At 44.1% G+C, this 23,756-nt stretch overlaps 1 protein-coding gene across 4 annotated transcripts in view; it reads right to left on the bottom strand.

Annotated features, from left to right (window-relative positions):
• LOC119799067 (filamin-B) overlaps positions 1–23,756 on the bottom strand; it is an 88,983-nt gene that overhangs the window by 8,936 nt on the left and 56,291 nt on the right. For 2 of the 4 annotated variants that reach the window (XM_038308760.1, XM_038308762.1), the window contains 18 exons: positions 19,945–20,236; positions 18,235–18,388; positions 17,965–18,154; positions 17,642–17,889; positions 16,379–16,462; positions 13,439–13,544; positions 13,136–13,276; positions 10,830–10,958; positions 10,551–10,724; positions 9,824–9,982; positions 9,413–9,616; positions 9,184–9,336; positions 8,973–9,095; positions 4,911–5,177; positions 4,680–4,817; positions 4,484–4,599; positions 1,797–1,929; positions 551–727 (listed from right to left, as the gene is read on the bottom strand). In XM_038308760.1, coding sequence (XP_038164688.1) covers positions 551–727; positions 1,797–1,929; positions 4,484–4,599; positions 4,680–4,817; positions 4,911–5,177; positions 8,973–9,095; positions 9,184–9,336; positions 9,413–9,616; positions 9,824–9,982; positions 10,551–10,724; positions 10,830–10,958; positions 13,136–13,276; positions 13,439–13,544; positions 16,379–16,462; positions 17,642–17,889; positions 17,965–18,154; positions 18,235–18,388; positions 19,945–20,236 — 2,988 coding nt within the window. The remainder of the gene's footprint in view (positions 1–550; positions 728–1,796; positions 1,930–4,483; positions 4,600–4,679; positions 4,818–4,910; positions 5,178–8,972; positions 9,096–9,183; positions 9,337–9,412; positions 9,617–9,823; positions 9,983–10,550; positions 10,725–10,829; positions 10,959–13,135; positions 13,277–13,438; positions 13,545–16,378; positions 16,463–17,641; positions 17,890–17,964; positions 18,155–18,234; positions 18,389–19,944; positions 20,237–23,756) is intronic. The other 2 variants (XM_038308761.1, XM_038308763.1) reach the window with 1 other exon arrangement.

Here is a 23,756-nt window from a genome sequence, read left to right as displayed (position 1 = left end):
CTTCGTTTCGAGTAAATTATGGATGCTACCCACTCAGGACACTTGGAATACATTGGACGAGCAGTATGGAGGAATATTGACACGTTTTTTGTGGACTTTTATGGACCTTTCTGCCTCGGGCGCCATAGACCTCCATTATTTGAATGTCAGCAGACAGCAAGAAGCGTCCCAGATCTCCAGATGCATTTGAGATATCAAAAAAGTACTCCAGTAGAAAATGAAGGCTAATCATGTTTTGGGTGTACTATTCCTTTAAGCATCACAGCTCTGCTCTCTTAACGAGGTGCTGCTGTTTGACAACACCTCAGCTATATCTACTGTAGTAGCAGGAGATGAGAGCAGAGAAGTGAACGCTCTCATCGCGTGGGATTCACCGTCCTTCACCGTGCAGTTTTGTATAGGAATTCTACACAGCTGTCGGTCTGAACAAACAAGAACACATTAGACAGACTGAACACAGATCAACAGCTCCAGGGACGTCAGCTGACCAGCAGCAGAAATCTCAAACCTGTCTTTACCGATTCATATGAAGGATGGACAGGTGACCCACCTGTGGTGCCTCTCTCCAAACCAGATCCATAAGCTGAGACTAGACCAGCTTCTCCAATTTGTCCTGGTTCTCCAACACGGACCTGGAAAGGACTTTCCGGAATGTGAGAGCCGTTAAACTTAACATCAATGGTATGGACGCCGTTCTCCCTGGGGATGAAGCGGATGGCGTATTTATCTGAGGAGAAAAAAGGGCCAAATGGGATCAGATCTCAGATTTAGAGGCGGAGGAGCTTTATTAGCAAACATTACACGGTTAGCATCCAGGAGGTGTGGAGTCGGCAGAAGCCTCTCCTGAATCATGGATGTTGATGTTTTATAGGATCACTGATCTCCTTAAAGCAAACTGGTTCAGAAGCTTGATCTTATACTAGATCCGTGTTTGGGATCTACGCAGCTTCCTCCAAACATTCTTCTAGTCAAACATCTCTATCTGGCCTGCGCAGAACACATGTCTCCACGAGACGAGTGCTGGTTGTGGGACTCCTCCAGTTTCCAAGTTTCTGCTTAAAGGGGAACACCGTTTTTTTTTTTTTTTTGTACATTGGGCCCTTGATTTTATGTTATTACATCATGTACTACTCGTCCATATGACGGATGACATCATACACACACCCGTTTGTGTGTCCAAAATATAACCGTGGATGTCTGGGGGACAGTGATTGGCCTCCATGTTCTGAATGCTGGCGTTCCATAAAGAATAAATGATGAACAGTTTAGTTTTTGCCTTCAAGTCGTTGCCCATAGGAAGACGTTACTTGGATATAACCTAACGGAATATCTTCAGAACGGCTCCAAATGACACAAACGAGTAGAACCAGATGTAATAACTTAAAATCAAGGACCCAATGTAAAAAAAAACAACGATGTCCCCCTTTAAGCGGGCCAGTTTGACAGCACTACATAATACTTTAAAGCCCAATCTGTACCAAACCAAAGCTTGTTGATGCTACAAAAGCCTCACGTCCAAGGCAAAGATTGCTGGGGGGGCAGTAATTTATCTGAGGGTATAACTTTCAGCCTCTGGGTCCATTCTCATTTTTGAAAGTAATCAACATTTTTCATTAAAATTATACAGGGAGGATTTACGACAGGATTAAATTACCAATGGTTCTTCTTGACTAATTCTGACAGGCATTGATGCTCCTTCGGTCCTGGATGAAATGTTTCTTTAAGGTTTGTAATGCTAGAAACTGAGTCGTACTGCAGTGAAAATTTGAACTGGAGCCATCAAAGCACACACTGACCTTTCTCCAGCTCCGTGACCGCACACTTCTCCAGAGCTCCAGAAGGACTGTGGACTTTGGCCTCCAACTTGCCCTGTGCTCCATTCAGACGCACCGCAAAGGATGCTGGGTGATTGACCTTTAGACCGGACTCCTGATGAGTGTGGACAGAAGACATTTCAAACATGCTCCGCTTTCATGTGGGACTTCTCCTAACGTAGCTGCAGCAGAGCCAGAGAGCCACAGTGGAAGTCTGCTTATAAAACGCCTACAGTGTTTTTAAAAAGGGTCTGGATTCCACATTTAGGATCCAAGTGCAAAACTGAAATTAACTTTTCAAAGGAGACAGGAAATGACTTCAATATTTAGTTCAAAGTAAGTTTTGGAAAAATGTTGAATGTTTAAACGAGTAAAAGGAAAGTCTGAGCGTCGCAGATAATGCAACATTACAGCCATCTAGTGGACATAATGCTCAATGACAATAGTTGTAATTAATATTTTCATACTGTTAAAGGAATAGTACAACCAAAACATGATTAGCCTTCATTTTCTACTCACCCCCATGCTGAACAACACTCTGGAGTACTTTTTTGATATCTCAAATGCATCTGGAGATCTGGGAGGCTTCTTGCTGTCTGCTGACATTCAAATAATGGAGGTCTATGGCGCCCGAGACAGAAAGGTTAATAAAAGTCCACAAAAAACGTGTCAATATTCCTCCATACTGCTCGTCCAATGTATTCCAAGTGTCCTGAGTGGGTAGCGTCCATAATTTACTCGAAACGAAGTCATTTAGAATGTTTTTAGAGCATAAACAGTAGTGTATAGGATTTCCTGAAAGCGCGTTCACGAGTCTACGGAAACCGTGGCAGACCAAACCAGATGAAAGTGCGCATTCAGCGTCTGCTCTGCCGATAATGCAAGCGTAGAAGAAGAAATGTGCTGTTTACCTGTGCAAAGAAAGAAACAATGAAAGAAAAATGTCTGAGGACTTCAGTGTTGAGGAAGAGCATGAGTTCTTTGCCGAGCTGAATGCGCACTTTCATCTGGTTTGGTCTGCCGCGGTTTCCGTAGACTCGTGAACGCGCTTTCAGGAAATCCTATACACTACTGTTTATGCTCTAAAACATTCTAAATGACTTCGTTTAGAGTAAATTCTGGACGCTACCCACTCAGGACACTTGGAATACATTGGACGAGCAGTATGGAGGAATATTGACACGTTTTTTGTGGACTTTTATGGACCTTTCTGCCTCGGGCGCCATAGACCTCCATTATTTGAATGTCAGCAGACAGCAAGAAGCCTCCCAGATCTCCAGATGCATTTGAGATATCAAAAAAGTACTCCAGAGTGTTGTTCAGCATGGGGGTGAGTAGAAAATGAAGGCTAATCATGTTTTGGGTGTACTATTCCTTTAAATATATTGTGGAGGATTTTCCCGAATAAAAAAAAAAAAAAAAAACAACAATGCACAAATTTGGGAGCGGGTACCCGCTCCCAAATTTTACGCCTATTAAACATGTGCGAGCGTGCACGAGCCCATTTCTCCTCGTGCACGCTCCGTTTAAAGGTTTCTGTTTGCCTCGCTCATACAAGCTTACTTTGCAAAAGATTTGCAATTTTTCCACTATGTCAGACTCACCACTGGTAAGTGAAAATGGGGACGAGCACATAAGGCGGCCTTACGTAAACATCTCACCAGGATGATTAACAATTAAGAGGACCACTTATTTAGATGATCCAACCGTAAAAACATCCTCCACAATTACTTAAAAATTACTTCTAAATCTCCTTACAAATGAAACTTACTCAACTGAACTTATCACTGAAAAACGTTTTACACCGAGAACCAGAAAAATGAAAGACACAGAATCTTTCAGGTTCACAGAGGCCTTCACAACGTTTTCAGATTAAATATTCAAATCTGTCATTTTTTTGTACAGTTTTTTTTTTATAATTGTAAAATGAATGTGCTTGGTGATTCAGGATGAGGATCCTATTCTCCTGTTCATGCAATATAAACTCAGATTGCAGAACATAATACATGTGAGTCAGCAGGATGCATGGAGGGGGCCTGCTGCAGTCAGAGCCGATGGTGGCGCTGTTAAAAGCCTTTAAATGAAACACAAGAGAAACACCAACAGTTCCACACCAAAGTAACGGAGGGATGACCAGAACCAAGCAAAGAAAGCCAACTTTATCCTACTTTAAAAAAAAAATTCATTGCAATTAATTCAGTTTAACTTTGAGAGTTTCCTTTATTAAAAGACAAAAGTTTTATTCTGTTTTATATTCTTTGTTTTTCTAATTCTTGGCTGAGTATAAAAAGATTGGTGAGCTTAAAGCAAAGAGTTTAGCTTCTACTTTTCTAAAATGGCGACAATGGCGTTTGCTTGGCTTTGGTCACTTCCATGGGAGCAGCTGCATAAAGCGACATTCAGCATTTTCTGATCGCACCACTGACCAACTTGGAGAGAGCGACTGATGTGGGCCATTTTGAAGAATAATTTGGGATTTGAAAAAGGACAATGCTTAAATTTACTGTAGATTTTCTCCAAATTATTATAAAACTAAATGGTCGCAAAGCTTGTTCTCAGCCGAACCCTCCCAGCAAATCCATCAGCTTCACAAAGGAGCAAACGGGTTTTTATGCAGCTGCTCTCCAGAGCAGGAAAGGCGGGTGTGGAGGTGTCTCCTCATGCCTCACCTGAAGGCCGGCAACAGTGAGCCGTCGGGCATCGTTCACCGGAGCCACAACAGGAACCAGGTAGGGGCTGTCAGGGATGTGCTGCTCATTAAACTTCACCGAGATCTCATAATCACCTGCAGAGGAGGGAGAGCCAATGTTAGCCACAGTTACCGTCTAGCAACAGCATTACATCCTCCGTCTGTGTGCCATCTACCAGGCTCCTGAGCTACGTAGGAGATGCCGCAGGATCCATCTTTGCGGTCATCGAAGGAGATCTCTGCCCTGCTGGGTCCCTCCATGGAGATGGACAGACCACCGGCTCCGGCCTCCCTCGTCCAGATGCTGAACTCCGCTGGAGATCGTGATGAGAACGTGTCAGTTAGAGAGAGTTTGGTTCACCCACTAAATGGGGGAACACTAAATGTTCTGGGGGAATGTTCAGTACCTGGCTCTCCAGCCACAGCTCCTTCCAGGCCTTTACCCCCGGCTTGCACTTTGCTGGCTCCGCCCTCTCCTAGTGGTCCAACGGTGAACTGGAAAGGACTGCCTGGTACGTGCACACCCCTGTACTTTACGTCAACGTTGTGCACGCCCATCTGTGTGGGCACAAACCGCACGCAGTAGGTGTCGTTGCCCATGGAAACCAGCTCAGTGGGCTGACTGGTTCCGGACGGTGAGGTGACCTCAGCGGTGATGTCCTGTGTGTCCAGGGCTAAGAAGAGACAGAGCAATGGCTTCACATTCAGAGAACATGTCTGCCTGCACCGATCCGCAGCGTGGAGCTGGTTCTTTACCAGTTCCTGTAACCAATTCAAATGACTTCAATCAATCCCACAGTGGGGACAGAGTGTTTAGCAGAAATGTTCATGAGCTTCATCCTGGACATCGTAATGGTCCTTCTAACATAAAGCTGATCCGTCAGGCCAGAGTAACGAAGATCATCAAGAGAATTACAGCTTCTACGTTTCTGGCTCCTAATTTTTCACTGAACCGATTCAGACAATTGCTCTATGATCATGGAACCAAACGGTGGAAAAATGAGTCTGAGGAGGATAGTAAGTCAGTCACCATCAGCTAGTCTCTGCGATTTAAACACCTCCCAACCAATACATGGTGCACTCGTGCCCTCCAGCTCTCATTCTGTACCACTTCGAAGCCATTTGCCAGGTGCGCTAATGCTAAACTTGGTAAATATTTAAATTCTCTATTCAGAATAAAACCAGTAAACTCTGCTTTCCCTCTGAGCTCCTTTGCTTTCTCTGGTTCTGATCAAATTTTTCCCCATTTTGCTTTTTTTCCGTTTAGCCCTTTAGCTCCCACCTTACCTGTGAACTGTGATGTCACTGGCGTTGATGTTTGTATGTATAACGAATGTGCATTTTGCCTTACCTATTTTTTAAAATGTCCTTATTAATAATATGTTTTCATATTTTCCAATTCTTTCTATGGATCAGAGGCACGTTGCACTAGGCCAGCTTAACTTACTGGGATTCCTCCCAGTCTAGCTTGTCCACAACGAAGGCAATCAGGACCAGCAGTCCCACCAAGCTGGCACTGTTTAATTCAGGAACTCGGGTAAACAAAGTCGATATGTCAACTCCCGCTCCACATAAGTGGAGACAAAATGAAACAAAGCACATCAAAGGCTATGTTTGCTGTAAACTTTGCATACTTTGCAGGTTGATCGCCCCTCTAAGCCTGTGATAAGGAACTTATTGTGATATGCAGGTCTAAGAAGTAATGTTACTAATGCCGTTACCTTGTTTGAGTAACGAGTAAACTAATTACTTTGACTGTAACTATAACGCAGTTACCACTGCCGACACCCCGTTACTGCGCGTTACTCAGGTTGCACAATGAACCTTTTTTCATGATAGGACTCGTGCGCGCCTTGTCATGAGAGAGGGGAGGATGAGAATGTCTGATGTATATTGAGATTCCGTCTGTCAGTTGGGTAGGTGGGTGTTTCTGCTGGCGGGTGTTAACGTACAGCACACACAGAGAGATGGAGAGTGAGGAGGACTCCAGCAGCAAAAAAGCGTTTTCCAGATGGAAATACCGGTGTTACGTCACATACGGTTTCTCCTGCATCTCCGCACAGCGCAGGCGGCACGATTCACCGCGCAAGCGACAGGAAACGCGCATGCTCGCTAAAGGCGCGCAACAGCCGCCCTGTGCTCGCGCCACAGGAGAACTATGGAGAGCGTGAACGATCAAATGATAGCCTGGATGGATGGATGGATGGATGGATGGATGGATGCTCTGCCTTTTCAATATTTTTTATTTTAAACATTATTTGATGGCCTTTGTGGCAGGGATGGAGATCCATATTTTATGTCACACACAGAGTATAGATCTAGATAGATAGATGATAGATAGATGTTGCAGTATCTATAACAACCCAAACACACAGGATTTCAGAATTAGACATCCCCAGTTATTAATTTCATAAACTCACCAGATCTGATCGCCCTGTTAACAAACTTCACATGGCGTTCCCCCCTGATGTCATTGACGTTGAGTTGCAATAAATGCTAAACTGTCTGCAGGTTCTTGTCTTTGTCGTCCGCTCTATTCAGCTGGCTTTGGAAACACACGGCGAGAAGGTGGGGGCCGGGTGATGAGGGTTACGGGGGCGAGAAACGCAAAAGTAACGCAATAGTTACTTTTACTAGTAACTTGTTACTTTTATTGTGGAGTAACTCAATTACCTTTTGGGAGAAGTAACTAGTAACTATAACTAATTACTTTTTCAAAGTAACGTGCCCAACACTTGTTAGAGTGCTCTTTTTTGTCCTCTATGGACTGCCAGGGTTTGTCACCGGTTCTCTTCACTACATTCATGGACAGACGGACGGACGGATGTTTTCTAAAGCAAGGAAGTCTGTCGAAGGTGAAAAAGGGACCAATGGGTGAATTAAGCTAGCCTGACGTAGTCCGACTCAATTCTAGTCAGAATGAGTCGGACTCCGCACTCAATTGGATAGACCTACAACCAATAAGAGCAACGGAGTGCGTGACGTAGGTTAAGCGACGCATAGTTGTTGTCAACAAAAATCAAAGCGTGCAGTTGAACGCCTAGAATAAGAAGATGAGCCTTGATCACGTTTCTCTGTTCCTCTTTTAAAATTAATTTGCTGTCGATATCTTCTAGAACAGACCTAATAGCAGAATCTACACACCTAAACTCTCCAGCGGCAGCCATTGTTGTTGTCACCCAAGCGGGCATTGATCACGTGGTTGATTACGTTACTGTTGGTCATCTGTCCATCATCGTATAAAGCCCGCCCTGACAATTTGATTGGATCGCCTGACAGTAGGTGATCATACTCGCGCTACTATGGAGCAAAGCCAGACCGAACTTCTCGACCTCAAACTTTGTGAGCGGGACTAAGTTCGGAATGGCACCCAGGCTAGAATTAAGCTGCTCTGCTTTGTGTTTCGTGCTCATTCTAACCCTGATTCAGCATTTCTACTGGCCTGATGAATGCATTCCAGTTTGGGAATGTGCTGCTACCAGCATCCAACTCTACAGAGGAAGATTGAAAACCACCAAACTAAAGATTTTAATTTCTTTACATGGTTTTGAACCAGAGTGGAACCAGAGTTGGTTCTGAAATTAATGCAAAAAAACAAAAATCACTCCAAGTACAGCTGGAATTTATAAAAGGCTTTTCAAACCTTGCAGTCAGTGCTTTATAACGCACCCTCCACACCGGGGCTCCCAGCTGGTCGGGGAGGATCCAGAACCCAAACTCCCCTTGCTGCTCCCCCGAGAACCAGACCAGACAGACCAGAAATGAGGCGCACCCCGCTCTGAGAGGAGCTCTGATCCTGGGAGTCAGCGGAGGGACAACCAACTCGACCTCCACACCACCAGAGGGAGCGGTTAGAGCAGAAGGTAGAGCGTGAAAGGCGCTGCTGAGACAAGACCAGGAGGAACCAACTAGCTGGAAAGGAAAGAAGAAGGGAAGAGTGGAGAGAGAGAGGACAGAAAGAGTAAATAAAGAGAAGCTGAGGATCAAGAGAGATGAAGAAGATGGGAAGAAAGAAAAAGATAAACACAAAAGACACTAAAGACACTAGAAGTCTGACTGAAAAAGAATAAAGTAGGAAACCAGGCTGAGAAGTTCTGATCCAGGCCACCTGGTACCGGGCTGAGAAGTATGAGAACCTGTCACACAACATGAGGTAGACAAAGGTACGTGGGCTAAAGGCTGATTTATACTTTGAAACTATGTCATCTGTGTAGGTGTCGCAGTGAGTAAAAAGATGTCCCCGCCCCCTTCCACAGACAGCGCCGTTGACATGAGGCTGGCTTGGTTTTTTTATGAACGAAAATGTGGAAAACAACTCGTGAAGTTTGACCAGCTAGAAGAGCGAGGTGCGCGAAAACGCTGGGACCCTTTTTCCTCCTAGATCCCCGCTCTTTTTCGCTGTCATGTCCTACGTTGTCGGACAAACTTGGCGATCGGAGGAACCATTCATCATCTGAGGGGCCTCTTACCGGGTATCTTCAGGTTGAGGTCACACACACCGCCGACGCTGACAACAGATGCCGCCTTCTGACGCCGGGTGATGCTCTCCCGGATCCGACCTTCACCGGTCACCCTCACTGTGAACGGACTTCCTGTTGATAAAACGCGGACAGCTGGATCAATGCTCTAGCCTGCAGCAGGATATCTGCAGCTCTGAGCGTCATTTCTAGCTGTTCTTGCCTGGAACGTGTTCCTCTGCAAAGCGGATGGACACAATATAGTTTCCAGGTTCAGTGGGGCAGTAGGTGACTCCACACGTCCCATCCTCCATGTCCTTTGTCTGAATGTCCACCTTGCTAGGACCTTCAATGGACAGAGCCAGACCACCATAACCTGTCCAGAGACACAGATCCCGTGTTTAGGGTGAAGGGCTCCATGTCGGCGCCATCAGACAGAGCGCTGAACTGACCCGCCTCCCGTGTGTCGACTACAAAGTCAGCGTTGGTGAAGGTGCTGGCCTCCACCAGACCGTCTCCGTGAACTTTGACTCGTCCGGCGTCTCCGATCTCAGACTGGACCACCATGATGGTGATGGGGCTGTTGGCGATATGGTGGCCATTCTTCAGTATGCTGACCTGGTGCTCACCCACCTCCCGAGGGATGAAGGAGATGCCTGCCGAGGTAAATGACAATAAGCAGACTGCTGGGTGTGTTCTACCTACAATATGGGGTAATTCAACTGCTGTCCTTTGAGCTGGGGTTAGGTTTAGGACTAAGGTGTGGATTCGGTTTGAGTCAGGATTAGGCCCATGTTGGTAATGGGCAGGCTTAGAGTGAGGGTCTTAATGTAAGCCAATGAAAACAAAGCTGTGAGTGTTACCAATGTGGTTGTTTGCCATCCTCTTTAGCAGGCAGGGCTCATCCTGTCCTGAAGGCGATCTGATGCTGGCGGTCAGCACACTCAGGTCGCTCTCATTGATGTCCAGACAGAAATCTGCTGCTGAGCCCAGTTTGACCTGCGAGCGGCGCTGGTTGTCCTCTGGAGGCCCGAGACAGGAGGAGAAAGAATTATGTCATATGAATGAGCACTGGAGCTATAACCTGCCACAATGCATTGCTCCACCTTCTGAAGTTAATGCATAGATCACAATTCTCCGTTTAACAAAATACAAGAAATAAAAATAGATTTCTGCATCGTCACAAAACATCTTTATATGAACTGGATGAAGGTTCAACTAGGTTAGATGTTGCTAAGGACCACTGAGCATGCTAATATCTAGATGACCATCCAGTGCCCATCTGGCTGATTTCTCACTAAATGATGAAGAACATTTTACAGTAATGATGATGTCACTGATCATTACTGAAAATAAAAAAACAAAAATGAATCGGTGAGACATCTGCAACCTAAAAACTGGAAAATGTTCTGGTTAACCTTTTTTAGCAAACAGTGCTTAATTTTCTTTATCGTCATTTCATGGCCTTTCCCTACTGCTGCTCCTTCATTGGACGGCCTGCTGTAGGAATGAAGCTTCAGAGGAAAAAATTTTCAGTTTGTCTCTGAACAATATGGGCCTGGTCATGAGTGTGTTGATGCGGGTTCTGACCGGTGATCCTTGCAGTAAATGGGCTGCCCTCGATGTGATCATCGTTGTATTTAACCAGGATGTTGTAATCTCCGGGCAGCGTGGGAAGGTAGCTGACGCTGCATGTTCCGTCTTTGTTATCCACGCAGCTAATCTCCGCTTTGGACGGACCCTCAATAGCTAGGTCCAGACCTCCTGGACAAAGAGGTGTTATTAAGTAACATACACTCAAACAGGCAAAACTGAAGCTTAAGAAATGTATCTATGTGAGGTGACAAATCTCTCCTGTAGCTGCTGTACCTTCAGAGGCATCGTCTGTGAAAACGGTGAACATTGCCACCTTGTTGGCGGTGCCGTAGCTCAGTCCAGGACCGTAGGCCGTGACATTGGGACTGCTGGTGTCGTTGACAAAGAACTGAAGAGGCGACTCTGCAAGGAAAATAGACATTGAATCCTTCCTGCCTTCGATCTAACCTTTCCTTCTGAATATTTGAATAGAAGGAATAAAGGCGCGGCCTTTAAAACGAATACATCTGCACTGGAAACGGTTTCCCATTTTAAATTGCATGTTTCTACGTATGTGAATGAACAGGTTGTAGTTCCGTCGCTGGACAGCAGGTGTCTCCAAACTCAAATGTCCAGCTCAGGAATCATTGAAGTAGTGGAGAAACGGCTGTTCCAACTGTTGCATTTGCAAATTCTCCCGAGAGGTGCCCGACTTTACACGAGAGAATAAAGTGAATGTGATTGGTCGTTCATCAAGGGTGAAGAATGTTGCGGCGGAAGGTTTGCAAGCAAGTTTGGTTGTGGGCGATGTCACGGAAGAGTCTTGCTAACTAGTTACCAACTTAATGCTAGTAGGTTTCCAATGGGAAATTCCATTGGGACCAAGTAGCACTAAATTGGTGACTTAGAAACGACGCTGTCAAGGAACGCTATGGACAGCGGAAACATGCAAGAGGAGGAGAGTTTAGTGTCGGAGGTCGTGGATGAGTCTCCTCCGTCATCCATTTTTTATTTAGAGGAGGAAAGCGGGGACGAAGATGTTGTGGAAGAGGACGCCAGGGCGGCAGAAGCTTGGTTTGGTGTAGAAGGCTTCCAGCCGTACATGTTCGAGCCCTTGCCTCGCAACGCTGCCAGTTCTGTTAGCTCTACGCCTGCTGAAGTTACAGACGTCCATCCCCGTGAACACTGGGACGCAACTCAATGGGAAAGGATTCTGATTTCAACCGTTGCATATATTAGCGGCGACATATGAATCAAGATGCTATGACCGAAAAAATGTGATTGACAGATAGGGATGGGAATCGAAAACCGGTTCCTGTTCAGAACCGGTTCCGTATTTTTCGATTCCATGGCATCGTTTGGCAGCTCGCTGAATGATTCTTTTTTCGATTCCCGCAGCACCAGAGCCGAGAGCGCCGGCTCTGGGGAGCACGACTTACGTCACGTTTTTTACGTAAGTTACGCAACTTACGCAAGTTACGCAAGTTGGAAGAACTATTCGAGGAGGAAGACAACGTGCTGCGGTCACTTTGTGAATCAAAGCCCCGTCTTTCCTTAGCCCAGAGGGTAGATCAGGAAATCCAGCTCTATAAAAGCTTGCCCTCCATCCCCTGCAGGGATAGCGCCACACTGTGGTGGTGGAACAAGCAAGATACGCTGCCCTTGCTATCTGGACTGGCTGAAAACTACCTCTGTGTGCAGGCTTCCTCCACCCCATCTGAGAGGGTGTTCTCCACGGCTGGAGACACCATAAGCGCTGAAAGATCCCGTATCCTTCCAGAAAAAGCAGATATGCTCATCTTTCTGCAAAAGAACTGTTAATTTTCCCTACTACTGTTTTATAATTAGTATTTTTTGTTATTTAAAATAGGTTATTATCCCATCATTTGTTATTAGACATTGTTGGTTATTAAGTTTGTTCTTCTATTCATTTTTCATTTAAACACAGATGTTACTCCAGTTTCACATTTCCTGTGGACATCTTGATCTTTTTGAGTTTGTAAGATTGTGCAATAGTTAAGTAAACAAAGTTGATTCTGATAATCAAACTGTTTGTTCTCCTTTTTCCCCCAAATTGGAATCGAAAAAAGAATCGATTAAGAATCGAATCGTTTCATAGAATCGAAAAGGGAATCGGAATCGTGAAAATCTTTTCAATTCCCAACCCTATTGACAGATGACCGTTGATATATGATTGGCTGAATTTAGGTGTTCAGGCTGACGTAGAACTAACTGGCCTGCAGAAGATAACGACAAAAAAAAAACTGATTTTAAGACATTTTGGTCTGATAAAGAGAACATTTATATAGATGTTTAAGCCAGAATGATTTGACATTTAAATATGAGTTCCATACGACATTAAACATGCCAATCAGTGTGTCAAGACTGATTGGTACACTGTGGGTATGAATATGAGGTCATTCTTACAGATCTGTTGGTATGAATAAACAACATAGTTATCAGAGCTCAACATTACATGTCTCCTTATGACGTCCTTTAGGAACCCTTACATATGTTGCTTTTAAATGGGACCAAAATATGGTGACATGTAATGTGAAAATATGACCGCCGGTGGTCACATTTACTATACCAGTACCGACCTGGGATATGTGTGCCATTGTACTTGATGTGCATCTCGTGCAGGCCGGCCTGAGTGGGCGAGTACTGAACAGTCACCGTCCCATTCATGTTGTCTGTGATCACAGGCTGGGCAGATTGTCCTGAAGGCATCAACACCTCCCCTGGAGAGGGAACCATAGCAGAGTAAAGGGATCATCTCCTCTCCTGCCTCTTCAGTGTCTAATTTAAGCCCCTTTTATTCCAGATGTGCATTCATCTACATATTACACCACATGCATTAACATTTCCAGCGACAATCTATATGTTTTGTCCAGAACATGTACCAGTGATTTCTCCTGTCCTGAAGGAGAACGGTATGATCATGTCAAATGGTCTGAAGCCGCTGCCATTCAGGTTGCTGCTGACTGGCTGGTAGTTTTCTGATGTCACCTGGAGGACAAGCAGGTAGACAAGGAATCAACAACACGCTCTAGAACTGTACTGGAAGCATGCTGCCCGTACAGGAGCATTATAGGAGGTGCAGAGCAGTGAAGCAGTAAGGAGGAAGACAAGTGTAGCGATGATGATAATGATGCAGCCAGTAAAGCCTCCACAGCTATTCCACCATGCTGCCATCCCATTGGCTGAGAGGCAAAGGGAAGCAATGAGGTGATAAAGGGAAATGCAGCCCAGTGAGGGAACTTGGAAATAGAAAGTGCCAGGTTAGTGCTACACCTGCAGCCGTTCACCTGCAACATAAAAAAAAAAAAAAAAAAAAAGAGTGTGTGCTCTGTCTTGGCATTGGAGTGAGGACGATTCTCCCTAATTTTAATCATCCAATTGAGAACCTGCTGGTCCTCACTTTATTTTTTTCTGCTGGGCTAAAGAATAGGATGGAAACTCACTTTAAGGTAAAGGAGTAGTAAGTCAACTAGTGTTTCAAATCGGAACAACACCCAGAACAGGATGTAGCTAAGTTCAAGATGACAAATTAAGGTCTTTCAGCTGTAGTAGGTTGTTGAGCTAATTCCTTGGGGGAGATGTTGAGGTGCTGTTGAGGCCATTTCTGGTTGGGCTCTCTTGGTCTCTGCCATAACATAAACTTTTTGGTGGCCTTCACTAACCGGTCTATTTCAATAGCACTATCAAAACTTAAAGAAGAAATCATATATAATATGATAAATGGGAATTTTCATAGGCTTAAAAAAAGCGTTTGATACAATTAAGCACGACATCTTATTACAGAAAATGGAAGCAAACTGGATAAAATCCAATCTAAGGGAGAGAGAGAGACACTAAAATAATATGCTCTGGGGAAACATTAAGCAACTTTTGATCCAGATTAATAATGAAAAGGGTAAGTTAAAAAAGGGGGTTCAATAAAAAAATCATCATTGAATGTAGCAAAAACTATATTAATTGTTTTTGACTTCATTGTATGTCCAAATGAAAGTTAAAAATGCCCTGATAAAACGAGTATAGCAGCATACATTTCTGGGTGTAACTCTTGGTCACACATCAGTTGGAAGACGCATATGACCAAAACTCAATTACCGTATTTTCACGACTCAAAGGCGCATATAAACGTCTTTTTTTTTCCTTAAAAATGTGCGGTGCGCCCTATGTGTGTTGTTACTGCGGACGTTGTTGAGACCGCCATGAGAACGATAAAGGGGGAAGTGTGGGGGTGGATTGTGTATAAAAGAACAGGTATGTGCTTTATGCAGAACTCCTCGTCTCCTCATTGAGGAGGTGATGGAAGAGTGGCTGAGGCAGGTGAATGTAAGGAGACCAGGTGGTTTTCTTTGCTGCTTGTACCAGTTAGTTCTGACGCGCGGCTGAAGCAGCTTTGCTGCTCTGGCTGCGCAGTGCAAAGTGTGTCTGACGCGCGTTGGGCGGAGCTAATCTATCTTTTCTCTGCCTTGCAGCTATATTTGCTGTGATCAGTGGGAATAAAGTAGTTTTAATATGTTTTTAAGTGAGAAAATACACCTGAAAACTTAATCAGTGCAGTCAGTTCATCCAGATTACCATCCTGCCTTCCAGTATTATTTCTGTCGGAGCCGCTCAGACCCCCACATACCAGCGCCGCGCCGACAGTAGGAATCCCATTCAACAGCAGCCTCTGGCCGGGTCGCCTCCTCGCGGTTCACGGCGGCGGCTAGTAGGTGTTTTTCATCTAAATAATCTAAACTGCAGGCACCGAGATAATAAAAGCCAACATATTCTGCCGGCAGATTTCTGCATTTTAAGTTAATTTATGCGTCAATAAACTTTTTCAAAGGAGTGATCATAGCGCTCTGTGTCATCAGCGATGTGTCCGTCTCACAGGTTTAATTAATACTTTGTAATAAAACATGTATAAAACACAAACATACCCAGTTTAGCTCCAGCTCTATTTTTAAATACGCAGTAGAGGTATTTAAACGTAGTAGAGGACATTTACCGGTATATAAAACCCGCACCCTATAGTCCGGTGCGCCTTATCTGTGTGTTAAATACAGTAATAGCACACATAACTGAGACTGCGCCTTATGGTCGTGAAAATACGGTATGTGTAGCTAATGGGCAAAGCTAAACATTATCTAACTCTTTTCAGTGTTCAGAAGGAGTTGGAATCAAAGGAAGTCAGTGGGAGTCAACTTATGGTCATCATTACATATAGGAAGACAAAAATGCGCGTTTGTGAGCATTTTTTACCCTTGCTTTGGGACAGAAGGCCAATTTTGTAGGAATATGCTACTTTGTGGTGACTTGCAGCTCCTCATGGGAACCAGAACACTGGTTGCTATGAGAAAAGGTTCTCTTCCAGGATTGGGGTTTAGGGTTAGGTGTGTCTTGGAAAAGGTTGGCGTTAGGTTGAGCATCTGGGTTAGGCCATACAAATGAATATGGAATGAATGGAAGACAATGCCAAGTCCCCATAAAGTTAGGACATAAATTGTTATAACAACAATAACGTCTGGAAACTTCTTTAAGATGCCTATTTACAAAACTTTGTTCTTCATAAGGCCTGTTGGTCCTTAGAAAATGCTCCAACAGGCCTTATGAAGAACAGAGTCTGGTCCTAATGTGGCAGGCCGCCATTGTTTAATTTTAGGGATTTGGTTTAAAGCCCTATTGCCAATTATCTTTTGGTTAGGGTTCCGGGGTAGCTGTTCGGTGTTAGGGGTAGCCGCTGGGGCTACGCACACATGGAATAACTGAATTTATGTAAATTCCTAATATGGATAAAATTGCATGTGTGTTTGTGCGTGTCTGTGTTTATGTGTGTATTGGGGTACCCATGGCTGGAAGCCAGCTCTAGGGGGACCAGCGTGTCTCTGTTTCGCCATCTGCTGTTCCCTGATAGGGACTTCATCAGTAGCCTGAGGACATGATAATAAAGATCATCATTAAACCAATCACTTGGGCTAAACTTTGCAGCTTAGTTTTAGTCAGTTCTATTTTACTATTTACTTTTATTTGTACTTTTAAAAAATCTTAACTGTCCCAGAGAAACATATTTAGATCATAAAACTTCAGTGTATGAGATTCCATGTAACAGACCAACAAAAAGCAGTGGCAAACAAAACCACAGGGTTTAAAAGCTCGCAGCTCATGATGCATGTTCTTACACTGTACGGTCTGACACTGATGCGACCTGCATGTCCAAAAACCACACGTCACACTCGGTGCTGAGAGCTACCGCTGGTCGCAGTCATCAACATGGATGGAGAACTCCCTTGTTTGCACATGTGCAGTGTGCGAGGTTCTAGTAACTCTGCTTCAGCAGCAGGATTGCTCGTGAACACCGCACGAGGTATGAATGAATCTCAAACATGTTCGATTTTTCTCCTGACCTCATGACTCCTGATTGTTAGAGGCTAATCGAACCCTTGTTGTATACTACATGAAGCAGGGCACACAATGAGGCTGAAACTCAGCCCCATCTAAAAAATTCTGGCACGACTAGAAATCTGTCGAAAAGGACAAAAACTGGCAGTGTATGCTCGGCTCTAGAGGTCTGCAAGAGAAAAATCTCCCAGAGCTCAGGTCCATCAATCTAGCTTTGAGGGGGGGATGGAGTAGCTGCAGCCCTAGAGAGAGAGAACCTACTAAGAGGAGCTGCAGAGATCCTCAGCTTAGGTGGGAGAATTCACCAGTTTATGTCGGTCTTCTACTTGGAACCTTGACAACATTTAATAAAGTACAACTGTGTAAATACTTTGTGCTCCAGTCCAGAAGGCGGCTGAATAAGACAGATTTATTGTTTTATCTAGTCAGAAAATAACAGTTAAAGCTTGAGGTGTTGCTTGGTAAAATACACCCTTAGTACATCAATCTCACAAAAAGGAAAAACTTAAAAATTGGATTCAATTGGTTAATAGGATTAGGTCTTTACCCTTACCCTTTCCTGTGAGTTACAGACAAAGATGTACATAAATATCTGAAACTAGATCCACATTTTCAAGCTTCGTGATTAGAGAGGTGTCACTTTAACGAAGCCATTTGTTGCTTTGATTTAACCTACAAGAAATGGAGAAAACAGCCCCCCTCCGTCTCACCATAACTTTGAAGGGACTGCAGGGGATGTTCTCTCCTCCAAATCGGACGTAGATGGCGTAGTTCCCAGGGGCCGGGGCAGTGTAGTAAATATCAAAGGTGCCGTCCTCGTTCTCCAGAACCTCAGCTTCCACTTCTCTGCCGTCGGGCTGAACCACCATACAGCTCACCTTTCCTTTCCCAGCACCCTTTGCGTTGACCACCAGGCCGAGCTCCTCGCCAATGGCCACGGTGGGGCCCACCCCGGGACCTGCGAAGATGGCACCTTTTGCTTCTGCTTGTTTATGCAAAGTGCTTTGTTGTGAGCATCTTGTGCTTCGTTTACCGGTAACCATGCACTTGCTCGCATCTCCGGACGCCGAGGCGCGGACTCTGTAGGGCGACGCAGGGATGTCGTCTCCACCGTACTTAATGACGATGGTGTAGCGCCCCGTCCGGTCAGGGATGTAGGATACCGTGTATGTACCGTCACCGTTGTCATGGATATTTGGCTGCTTGGGTTTGCCATCCTGGTCCTGAGGTAAAAAAAAAACAGACCTTGAGGCATCCTTTCACACACATCGCTTTAACATGTGTGTGTGTGCGTGTTACTGACTGTGATGATCACGCTTAGCTGGCCCTGACCGGCATCTCGGGCGTCAATGTTAAACTGGACTGGAAAGCTGGCGGGGACGCCGCTGGTGAGCCCGGGTCCACTGGCTCGAACTTTACTGGCATCGTGACTGGGCAGCACTCTGAACTTAAAGGGGCTAAAGGAGGTTGGGATGAATCAACAACAACACAGGATCAAAAGCAGTTCATGAATCCACTGAAGAAGAGAAGAGAATGCGGTTGGAAAAGGGCTCAAACAAAGTTTCATAACCTTTTGATTTAGTGGCTTTCAGATCTCAGATGTTTTAGTTTGGACAAACTGCAGGATAGTTTATTTCGGTAGATAACTCTCTACATGCTGGCATTGAAGGATCTGAACTGGACTCATTCCGTCCTGCCCAGGGCTTCCTATTCAGGTTTTTACTACTTCTAGAAACTTTAAGATTGTTCTTTCTGTTCATCGACTTGACGTTTCTGAACAGCACAGGTAGACGGCAAAGGCTCCTCACATCAAAACTGACAATACATTGAAAAATGACCATCTGTAATGAAAATGATAATAATGTAGTCAGCCATTATTATCATGACCATCATGAGCAGCAAAGATATTTTCAAAAAGAAGGCATCAATTGAAAACTAATTCCAATTCATGTGATTCAGTATTTTTCTTTAACACAGATGACTAAACTTTATGGGCAGCAAGTCTCTTTCCAAGAGGAAAAGTCCTGAATCACATGTTAAATATACCTTTTAAAGTAATAGTGATAAAAACATTAATTATCGATAAACAAAAATGATTCTAGAAATTATTTTTTATGCACAGTCCCATACTAGGAAAACATATACTTGCACTAACCTATAGTTTCAGTAACTTTAGCATTTTTCTATAATAAGCCTTAATGTTCAGTCTATTTTTTTCTTTAATATGAAGATATCAGTGGAGATTTCTCATTGAATACCGTAAAAACTCCGCTGTAAATTATTGGTAAAATCTGCAATGTCAAACTTTATTAAATATATCAATATAAATATGAGTATGTTGCGCTTTAATCAGCTGTTTATTTCCCTCTCGGACGCCACCTACCCTCCGCTCTGGAGCAGTAGGACACTGCCTGTCAGCCTCTATCAGAAATCCCTGCTGATATTGGAGCCTCAGTCTATTGTAGTAAGAAAGTAGAGCCCTGATTGGATAACACGTCACTTCCTGTGAGGCTGAACCTCATAGAGGGTATATGGAGCAGGGGTGGGTCTCGAAGCTGGCTGCTGGATGCTGATTGGCCAACATACTGAAGGATTTCTGACTGAAAGTGGCCAGACAGCAAGGAGGTTTACCTTAGGAGTCCAGAGGTAAAGTGATCATTGAGTCAGAGCAGTTGTCAGGTGCTGAAATGTTGCTGTGGTTACTGGAGTTTATTATTTCACAGCAGCTATTTTCACCTGTTGTAATGATGTGTTTGATGGGATCTTTAGGGTTAATTAATACCCTGTTCCAGAGAGCAGCACTGGAAGATTTTTTTTTTTTACCCATTTTTTATTTTCTTCACATAAACGATGTGAATGCAAAGGGATGTTGCGATTACGATGCATCTGAAGATCTGAAGTGGATTTGTTTCAATTTCAGAGAGAAAGAAAATGACTAAATACAAACTGAGAAATGAAATCTAAAGTGGGCAAAGATGCCAGAGTTCCCAGTATCACCCAGACATGTCTGTACCTGCGGGGAATGTCCTCGTCAGCGTATTTAATGGAGACGGAGTACGGTCCTTCCATGGACGGAGTGTAAGACACGCTGTGGGTCCCGTCCCCATTGTCCGTCACCTCCACTGGTTCAGCCAGTCCTTTAGGGCCGTTGACGGCCACCGCCAGAGGGGCCTCGCCTGCCTTACTGCAGTCCACAGTAAAGGATTGTGGGATGTTTGCCCTGACTCCCGATGCCACGCCTGGACCAGAGACCTTGACCTTGCTGGAGTCCACCACGCCTTTCACTGGGACCTTAAATGGACTTCCTGGGAAACAGTGATTGCAGAAGTCATGTTAAATTCAAAAATGAATCGGCATCTTTTTAACACCTGAAGCTGACCACTAGGGGACCCACCATGTATGTGCAACAGCAAAGCAATGGAGCAGGATTTCTCAATGCTGGTTTTCAGAGACCATGTCTTTGTGTTTAGATGTGCAGAGAATAGATCATTGGTAGCCAACGCTGCAGAAGCCTGCCATCCACCAGCCCACTCAACTCAGGTTTGAGGAAGCAGGAAAACCTGCTAAAACCTTCTAAAAACATGCAGGACAGTGTCCCAAGGGACCAGGTGCAAGGAGCCCTGCTAACTAACATATAAACTTAAACAACAGGGGATCAGAGGAAAAAGTATTCCCAAAGTCCCCTGAGATGGATAGGTCATTGAGGTCGTCTGCAGGGGGAGTCTTTCCTTACAGGATGATCAGATCATCAATAGAGGGGTCATGGTGGGTCATCCATAATGTGGTGACATGTGGGGTCCTGTCTGTGGCAGTGGTAGCAGCCGGGGGTGGCAGGGGTGGGTAATCTCATCGCATAGGAAAACAAAAAAAAACAAAAAGTCTATCATTGAATAGGGCTCCCTAAGCCCACACCCCTCCAAATTTCACATTTAGCACCTGGCTGCAGGCTGCTGTTTAAAGGAAAAGTCGCTCATATTCAGAATTCAAACTTCTTAAAGTTCTTTAAATCTGAAATGATTCCATCCTGTTCAATAAATGATCAGTGTTTTTAATTCAGAGTAATTTTCATGTGAATGTGCTTTACTGGAGGCATCCATGTTTGTCAAAGAACACTACTGCCACCTACTGGTTTGTGACGTCACGGTGTGGTATCGGCTGTTGATCAAGTCCCAGTGCTGTATCTGGTGTTTGTCACAACGCGCTATTATCCAAGTCATCTTGAAAACATTCTTCTTCCAAATGTTGGCTACATATTACGGGTTTTTTCTCTGGCCAGAAGTTCGATGGCAAATCCTCCCTCTTCAAGTTGGCGATCCAACGACCAACCCGTCCGTGGAGGATCAGGAATCAGAAAGGTGGAATAACTCTTTTTTTTTCACTTTTACCCGATGTATTCCAGCATCCAGCTGCCATGCACGTGGGCATTGTCAGTTTCACTATAGCTCTGGTGAATTTCAATGGTGAAGTCCTCTGGAAATCTTCAATAATTGTTGTTGATTGCAGATGTGTCTAGTAGTTCCCATTGATTTAGCTTGGAAAGCGGGGAGAATGGCGCTAGGCTTACCGCACCGTGACGTCACTGCTGGAAGATGGCAGGAGGGAGGGGCTACTATACAGGTGCTGGTCATAAAATTAGAATATCATGAAAAAGTAGATTGATTTCAGTAATTCCATTTAAAAAGTGAAACTTGTATATTATATTCATACATTACATACAAACTCATATATTTCAGATGTTTATTTTGTTTAATTTTGATGATTACAAATGACAACAAATGAAAATCTCAAATTCATCATATCAGAAAATTAGAATATTGTGAAAAGGTTCAAAATTGATGGCCCCTGGTGCCACACTCTAATCAGCTAATTAACTCAAACCACCTGCAAAAGCCTTTAAATGGTCTTTCAGTCTAGTTCTATAGGCTACACAATCATGGGGAAGACTGCTGACTTGACAGTTGTCCAAAAGACGACCATCGACACCTTGCACAAGGAGGGCAAGACACAAAAGGTCATCGCTAAAGAGGCTGGCTGTTCACAGAGCTCAGTGTCCAAGCACATTAATAGAGAGGCGAAGGGAAGGAAAAGATGTGGTCGAAAAAAGTGTACAAGCAAGAGAGATAACCGCACCCTGGAGAGGATTGTGAAACAAAACCCATTCAAAAATGTGGGGGAGATTCACAAAGAGTGGACTGCAGCTGGAGTGAGTGCTTCAAGAACCACCACACACAGACGTATGAAAGACATGGGTTTCTGCTGTCGCATTCCTTGTGTCAAGCCACTCTTGAACCACAGACAGCGTCAGAAGCGTCTTGCCTGGGCTAAAGAGAAACAGGACTGGACTGCTGGTGAGTGGTCCAAAGTCATGTTCTCTGATGAAAGTAAATTTTGCATTTCCTTTGGAAATCAAGGTCCCAGAGTCTGGAGGAAAAGAAGAGAGGCACTTCATCCACGTTGCTTGAAGTCCAGTGTAAAGTTTCCACAGTCAGTGATGGTTTGGGGTGCCATGTCATCTGCTGGTGTTGGTCCATTGTGTTTTCTGAGGTCCAGGGTCAACGCAGCCACATACCAGGAAGTTTTAGAGCACTTCATGCTTCCTGCAGCTGACCAACTTTTTGGAGATGCAGATTTCATTTTCCAACAGGACTTGGCACCTGCACACAGTGCCAAAGCTACCAGTACCTGGTTGAAGGACCATGGTATCCCTGTTCTTAATTGGCCAGCAAACTCTCCTGACCTTAACCCCATAGAAAATCTATGGGGTATTGTGAAGAAGAAGATGCAATACACCAGACCCAACAATTCAGAAGAGCTAAAAGCCACTATTAGAGCAACCTGGGCTATCATAACACCTGAGCAGTGCCACAGACTGATCGACTCCATGCCACGCCGCATTGCTGCAGTAATGCAGGCCAAAGGAGGCCCAACTAAATACTGAGTGCTGTACATGCTCATACTTTTCATGTTCATACTTTTCAGTTGGCCAACATTTCTATAAATCCTTTGTTTTTATTGGTCTTCAGTAATATTCTAATTTTCTGATATGATGAATTTGAGATTTTCATTTGTTGTCATTTGTAATCATCAAAATTAAACAAAATAAACATCTGAAATATATGAGTTTGTATGTAATGTATGAATATAATATACAAGTTTCACTTTTTAAATGGAATTACTGAAATCAATCTACTTTTTCATGATATTCTAATTTTATGACCAGCACCTGTATTTGGGAAAAAATGGCCAACGAACGTAAAATGGCGTAACGAACATTATTATTTTTATTTTTTTACTGATTAATGCTAAATTCATTAAATCACCGTGAACATATTAGTTTTAGGTATAAATATTGATCCATTGATTATTCCTTGCTGACCAGACTTTTCCATTAAATGTGATGTTTTCCCTTTTCTTTCACCTCCATGAAACCTGAGTTAAGGTACCTGCAGTACCTCTGAGACCTGATAGGGGGTCTCGGCCCCTCGCTGAAGACTCCATGGTGTTAATTGAAGTTCTTTAACGGTGGACTAATTGCTATTTTTATTGCATGTTTGAAGCAGAGATTAGTTTTAAACGCTTGGAGTTTTTTTATTTATGGTATCCTTCAGAGCCATTGGTTAAATACAACAGCTCACAAATTCAACAGCTGGCCTCAACTCTGCAGATATAGCAGGAGGACTAGCTCTGTCATGGACTAGGAAATGATGAAGACCTGCTGTGGAAGTTAAGGCGAAGAGCAGCTGATATTAAAACTTTAAAAGATCAACCTTCCAGATGTGTTTCAGAGTGGAATCTATCGACATGTTTGCAGGCAACAGAACAAAC

This window comes from Cyprinodon tularosa, unplaced genomic scaffold (genome assembly GCF_016077235.1).
Source record: "Cyprinodon tularosa strain WSP-4 unplaced genomic scaffold, ASM1607723v1 ctg647, whole genome shotgun sequence".
Classification (NCBI taxonomy): Eukaryota; Metazoa; Chordata; class Actinopteri; order Cyprinodontiformes; family Cyprinodontidae; genus Cyprinodon; species Cyprinodon tularosa.
Note: the sequence above shows the minus strand (reverse complement) of the source record. Positions and strands in the feature narration are given on the sequence as shown.